General features: G+C 38.6%; 1 protein-coding gene across 1 annotated transcript; it reads left to right on the top strand.

The window, feature by feature from the left end:
• Positions 1-2,891: 2,891 nt before the first annotated feature.
• LOC106321091 (26S protease regulatory subunit 10B homolog A-like) lies at positions 2,892-5,488 on the top strand. Its single transcript, XM_013759410.1, has 10 exons — positions 2,892-3,141; positions 3,340-3,459; positions 3,537-3,673; positions 3,780-3,941; positions 4,010-4,096; positions 4,185-4,271; positions 4,366-4,503; positions 4,758-4,949; positions 5,040-5,138; positions 5,215-5,488. Exons 1-10 carry the CDS (start codon positions 3,039-3,041, stop codon positions 5,287-5,289), a joined length of 1,200 nt encoding a protein of 399 aa, XP_013614864.1. The 5' UTR covers positions 2,892-3,038; the 3' UTR covers positions 5,290-5,488.
• The last annotated feature ends 1,041 nt before the right edge of the window (positions 5,489-6,529 follow it).

The following is a 6,529-nucleotide window of genomic DNA, read 5'->3' as shown; positions in this document are numbered from 1 at the left end:
CCAATATAAAAAATGTGGCCGTTTAAAATCATAATATTTGGCGGCTGGAAGCACAAGCTTTATTAGTTTCTTTCCAAAGCTGGCTCTGTGTGGCGTTAGACAAGTGAGAGTTAACAGAGGAGTTGCGATTTTTGAGTTGAGAGCACCTTTTGGCACTATGGCCTTGAAGACCACAGAGCTGGCAGCGACCTTGATATATCCTTTTGAGAACTTGTTGTTGGTGTTGTTGTGATTATTCATGTAGGTTTTCTCATTGCGGTTCCAAGGCTGTGAAGGTCGTTGATATTGTGTGGATTTTCCTTGCTGGTGCGTGGAGGCAACATTGGTTGTGACTGCTAGAGAAACAACGTCAAAGATGTTTGTGAGGATTTTGGCCTCTTTGTTGATTAGCTTCTCATGAACTTTAGTGACAGAGGGCGTGACATCTCGGCCTTCCACTTGATCCACAAACTGCTTGTATTCTTCAGGGAGCCTACCAAGGATGTACTCGATCTTATCTTCATGTTCAACTGGTTTGCTTAGTAAGGCCAGTTGGTCGAACCATGTGGTGAAACCTTGTATGTATTCATCGATAATATTGGTGCTTTTTGTCCAGTTCTTCATTTGAATTTTCAGTTGTTGAATGTGCCCCATACCTGGTTTCACATATGTTGCTTCAAGAATTCTCCAGATGTCTGCAACTGTCTTGGCTGTCGAGACAATCAACTGAAGTGTAACATCCCGAGTTGTGATATGTGAAAAGACTTAAGAGAATTGATTTGGCTACCTATGTCACCAAAGTTGACTTACCTTTTCCGGAGCACATCCTGAAAGACTCCAGAGTTAAGCGTGCTTGAGCTGGAGTAGTGGAAGGATGGGTGACCTATCGGGAAGTGATTCGCGATAGCGTGCGAGTGAGGCCAAAGCACGGAAAAAGGTCGGGTGGTGATTGCAGGGTCAGTAAACAATGATTTCGAGCCTTGGAAAATTAATGCACCACCCGTCGGATGGGATGGAGCCCACGGGCCGAGTGAGCGGGCGTGGGTGACCCATTAGCTGTGGGCGGTCGGGGCGTTACAAGAGTATGGCGTGATTGCACTGATGAGACCGCTAAAAATAAAGTGATCTTGTCTTTTCCAGACTTGAAAGGTTGGAGGTGTGGAAACACCATTGTTGGTGAGAGTGGCGACTGGTATCGCCGTGTTGATGTCAAGATGGCCAGAAGTTCATCACCATCTAAGAGGGCATAGATCTTGATGCTCCACATAAGCAGTTACTTGATGTGAGCTATATAACATTAGACATGTTGACGTTAAAAATTGTTTGAGGTGTAACACATACACGGTTTCAGAAGAGGAGAGAGACATCGTTTTGAAGAAGCAGAGTTGATAGAGAAACAGAGAAAGAAAAAACGAGAAGACGAGGTAAGAAGAGTGGCAGTTAGGTTTTTAAATCTGCCCTGATAACATGTAATGTGATGGTTTTCTTATTATACAACAGAGAGTACACGAGACAATATATACATAGGAGGAGACTCTAGGTTAAAACTAAATACATAGCATTCCATAATGAGATGATGCAGGGAAAATTGTTCTAATAATGACAACGATATGACTATCCTTAACAATTAGTAACTAGCCTGCTGAAAGCATAAATGAAGAGACCATTAGTGAAACTCATCTTGAAATTTTTGATAAGAACGAAAGGGAATGTCACCACTATAGTAGAATCTCGACATAATATATTAAGAGAATGCATAAAACCGCAGTGATAACAACTTTAATTCAAAAAGCTCCAAATGACAGAGATATGGATGGTTTGCGCAACGCCGCAACACCCCCTAACAATGAGACTCCTCTGAAACATGTTCTTCTTGACAACTTTCTTAGAAGTTCAGAACTTGAGATCTAGAGAATGATGATGAGTGTGAGAAATTTTGATACAAAATGAGGTTATTTTTATTCAAATCAAGTCAACTACGGCGAATATACTCTTTCGCTAATTATCTATAATCCTAATATCGGTCTAATCACATTTACTATGCCGGTTTAATAAGTCTAAAACCCCTCAAGATAAAATGAACAACCTGTGAATACCGTCTTGTCCATCCCTTAAGATCTCCATTGATAGTTTATGATTATATTGATGTGAAGCTTGTTTAAGATCATATAAAGACTTCATAGAGGAGCAACTTGCTTAGTGGCTAAAAACTTCTTCTTATGCATGAAGAATATGTGTATTACATGTGTCTCGTGATGATGATGAAGTTTAACATGTGAGCCCTGGTCATTTTAAAGACACCGCCACTGGCGGAAGCGGCCAATAATTACTCTGTAAATAAGAAAATACTGAGTTTTAAAAACGCCGTTAGTCGCAAGCTGATAATCTGAGGCAAGAAATTGGAGTTTCCGATGTCGTTGATATTTTCAGCGTTTTCTTTACTGGTTGTGATTTGCCGCGGCGTCGGAATAAGCAAATCCGTTTTGTCTGGGCTGTGATTTGCTCGCCAAACCGTAGAGATAATTTAGAGCCGCGGCCCCTTGTCGCAAGGTTGATAAAACGAACATGGCTGTGGGTGAAGACTATTCAGTTGCTATCTCATTTTGTGCTTTGGTTTTATTTAAAATCTTATGTAAATCTGTTAAGCTTTTTCTTTATAGTCATATCAGTTGTGTGATTGTGTCATGTTTATTTGGATTTATAACGAAAAATCTAGTCAACAAAAAAATTGTGAATGGCAGTTTTGTAATATTTTTGTAGTTAGCATGGGTTTTTGTCTTCATCCACTTAAACTGAATTGTATCGATGATAAGAAGTTAATCTAATAATTAACTAAAAATTTAGAGTTAAAAAAAAAAAAGTAAACGTAAAAGTAAAAGGCTAGAAGGATAAAACGAGGGCGTTTCATTGGCCGGGTCGTAGAGAAGAAGAGCAATCCGTATTTAGCATTCGACTATAAACCAAACCCTGCTCAAGAAAAGTTAGATAGAACAAAGTTTCCTTCGTGTGAGATCTGTCCGCTGCAGAAGAAGAAGAAGAAGAAGGAGCACTCAGAGAGGATGAGCGACGAGGAAGAAGCCGTTAGACGCCGTACCGCAGCGGTTGCGGATTATCGGAAAAAGCTCCTCCAACATAAGGAGCTCGAATCCCGTGTTCGAACAGGTGATTTTCATCTTTCGAATCTGTACTTTACTCGAAAAGGGTTTGATTGGGGCTTCTTCTTTTGTCGTGATTCTCTCAATTACATTAGCGTAGTGAAAGGTGTGTTATCTCGATTGGTGTAGATCTGAAGGCTTTTGATATTTCTTAGTGACTGTTGTTGAACCAACCGATGACTCGAGTTCGTTTGGCTATGTGCAGCCAGGGAGAACTTGAGAGGATCAAAAAAGGAATTCAACAAAACTGAGGACGTTCTCAAGTCTCTTCAGAGTGTTGGCCAGATCATCGGAGAAGTCCTTCGACCTCTCGATAATGAAAGATGTAACCTTTCTTTCTTTTTTTTGGCTCACTGAATCTTTTGCTCTGGTGTCTGATGGTTAAAAATCTTGTTCTCTTAGTGATTGTGAAAGCGAGCAGCGGTCCTAGGTATGTGGTGGGATGCCGTAGCAAAGTGGATAAGGAGAAGCTTACCTCTGGAACTCGAGTGGTTCTTGATATGACTACTCTTACTATTATGAGAGCCCTTCCCAGAGAAGTAACTTCCTTTTGTTTTTTTTTTTTTTGACATGTGTTGGGTTTGTAGTTTTTCGTTTTTTGATATGACTACTCTTACTAATGTTGTTTTTCGTTTTCGATTGTAGGTCGATCCCGTTGTGTATAACATGCTGCACGAAGACCCTGGCAACATTAGCTACTCTGCTGTGGGAGGATTAGGTGATCAGATCAGAGAACTCAGGGAATCTATTGAGCTTCCTCTCATGAACCCTGAACTTTTCCTCCGAGTTGGGATCAAACCACCAAAGGTATTACTCACTCTTCCATGATCTTTTCCTTCTTTGACATTTTAGCTAATTAAAATATAAAAATGCAGGGTGTTCTTCTGTATGGACCTCCGGGTACCGGGAAAACCCTACTAGCTAGGGCTATTGCCAGCAACATCGATGCTAACTTCTTGAAGGTTTGATTTTCTGCTCTGCTGATTTAGTTTTTTTTTTCAAAGGTATGGCATATCCTGAGGCTTAATCAAAATTGTTTCTTCTCGTTAGGTTGTATCGAGTGCAATCATAGACAAATACATTGGAGAAAGTGCTAGGCTGATTCGGGAGATGTTTAACTATGCCCGTGAACACCAGGTAAGTCTTGCCTCCTTAATGGCTGTGTATGTTTCTGTTCTATAAGCTTCGTATCACGTTCCTGACTTTATTATATGCTTTTTCCTCTGGCTAGCCTTGTATCATTTTCATGGATGAAATCGATGCTATTGGTGGGCGTCGTTTTAGCGAGGGAACTAGTGCTGACCGTGAAATTCAAAGAACACTTATGGAGTTGCTCAATCAGCTTGATGGGTTTGACAACCTCGGAAAGGTACTCCTCTCTCTATTTCTGAAGCCACATATATGTGCATAAGATCGTGTTTGTTAAGTTATATATATATATATATATATATATATATTGGCCATTTGGCTGTCTTCAAATCTGTTGGATATCTTGATTGGATCTTGTCTCTTATAACTTCTGTTTCGCACCATTGCTTATACACTAAAAGCCATAATCAATGCTATAAAGTGTCTGCGAGTGTGAATGAATGTTCTTTAACTTGGTTTGTGTAAATGTATTAGGTGAAAATGATAATGGCAACGAACAGGCCCGATGTGCTTGATCCGGCGCTTCTCCGTCCTGGTAGATTAGATAGAAAGATTGAGATCCCTTTGCCAAATGAGCAATCAAGAATGGATATACTCAAGATCCATGCAGCTGGTATCGCCAAACATGGTGAAATAGAATACGAGGCTATCGTCAAACTTGCGGAGGTTAGTTTTAATTTTCTTACTAAATGTGAGTGTGTTGCTTTAGCTACTCTACATGAGGTTCTCACTAAACCCTTCTCCTGTCCCAAAAAGGGATTCAACGGTGCTGATTTGCGTAACATATGCACGGAAGCTGGAATGTTTGCAATCCGAGCAGAGCGAGATTATGTGATCCAAGAAGATTTCATGAAGGTATATTTGAGATATGGTTAAATCATGTATGTAATATCTTTTAGTTTGTGATTTCGAAACCAAGTAATTTTTGCAGGCGGTGAGAAAGCTGAGTGAGGCCAAGAAACTCGAGTCGAGTTCACACTATAATGCTGATTTTGGAAAAGAGTGAGAAGATATACACTCTCTTCTCGTGTTGTATGGGTGAAAAAAGGACAATGCAATATTAGTTTCGTATTATTATTTATTTTTTTCTTGTGACAATGTGAAACTTCTTTGTTTTACTTCTTCGAGGAGCGAGCAAAGATTGTGGTCTGTGCTTACTACGTTGTAGTAACTTATCGCTTCAAGCATTTGTCTCGTTTAAGTAAGTTCACTTGCATTTTGTAAAACAGCAATTTGCCCAAACCAAAAGAACAACTTACAATTAGTTTATTTAAAGCCTTTTGGGTCTGAACCCAGAACATGCCAAACTGAATCGACAGCTTCAGTTTTTGGTTCACGCTCGGTTTCAGGTTTTGAAACGTTCAGCAATTTTCCAATATGAATTTATTGATTTAGTCTTGCAGTGGGTTAGTTTGCTTTTTCGAGTATTTCAAATTTTAACCAAATTTTTTTTTTTGAACACTTAAATTTAACCAGATCAAACTGATTTATACAAAGTTATGCTCAACAGGCCCACCAATCATAACAAAACTTGAGGAAATTACATATCAGAGTAACACAATTATCCTCTTAGATGTCTTGCAAAATCTCTAGAAGTGGTCGGATGAATTTCTGACCACATTTTCTATACGGCCCTTTTATTTCATCGTTTTCCAAGTTCGGTTATAGACGTGTGAGAAAAGAAAACGTGAAGAAAATATCAGTAACACCTGGTTTATTGTGAAACAATTCAGTCTTATCGATCTATTATGCACTTGTGCATTTAGTATTATATAGACTTCATATATTATGTCTTTTATTCACTTCAAAATACATTCAAGATTACTTTGATTAATAAATATGTAGATGTTTTTATAATAAATTTGAACTTCATTTCTTCGTTAAAATCAAAATACTGGATACTTTATCAAAATCTCTATATAGTTAATTAGAATATACAATAGTTTTTATGGAGATAAGGACTATACTTAGAGATAATGTTAAACTTTCATATTGTGATTATTGATATCTCGTAGTATTAGGAAACATTACGTTGTATATATACGTTGCTATGAACATCAATACACACAGACTTTCATATTATTTTATGGTATCAGAGCAGAAAACGATCTTTTGACCTAAATACTAAATTTTATGCTTCCGCATAAACTTTTCTCCTACGTCGTGCTCGTTAAGAAACGAACATGGCTACTACTTTTTCTACGTCATCAGCTACTTCTCCATCAACTACTTCTACGATCTCCACT

Source organism: Brassica oleracea, chromosome C2 (genome assembly GCF_000695525.1).
Source record: "Brassica oleracea var. oleracea cultivar TO1000 chromosome C2, BOL, whole genome shotgun sequence".
Taxonomy (NCBI): Eukaryota; Viridiplantae; Streptophyta; class Magnoliopsida; order Brassicales; family Brassicaceae; genus Brassica; species Brassica oleracea.
Note: the sequence above shows the minus strand (reverse complement) of the source record. Positions and strands in the feature narration are given on the sequence as shown.

What these genes read in the sequence shown, in the direction of transcription:
- LOC106321091 (XM_013759410.1), top strand. Translation starts at nt 3,039, where the DNA reads ATGAGCGACGAGGAAGAAGCCGTTAGACGCCGTACCGCAGCGGTTGCG. An exon ending in CGAATCCCGTGTTCGAACAG is followed by an intron (nt 3,142 to 3,339) that starts GTGATTTTCATC and finishes GGCTATGTGCAG; the next exon opens with CCAGGGAGAACTTGAGAGGA. An exon ending in ACCTCTCGATAATGAAAGAT is followed by an intron (nt 3,460 to 3,536) that starts GTAACCTTTCTT and finishes TTGTTCTCTTAG; the next exon opens with TGATTGTGAAAGCGAGCAGC.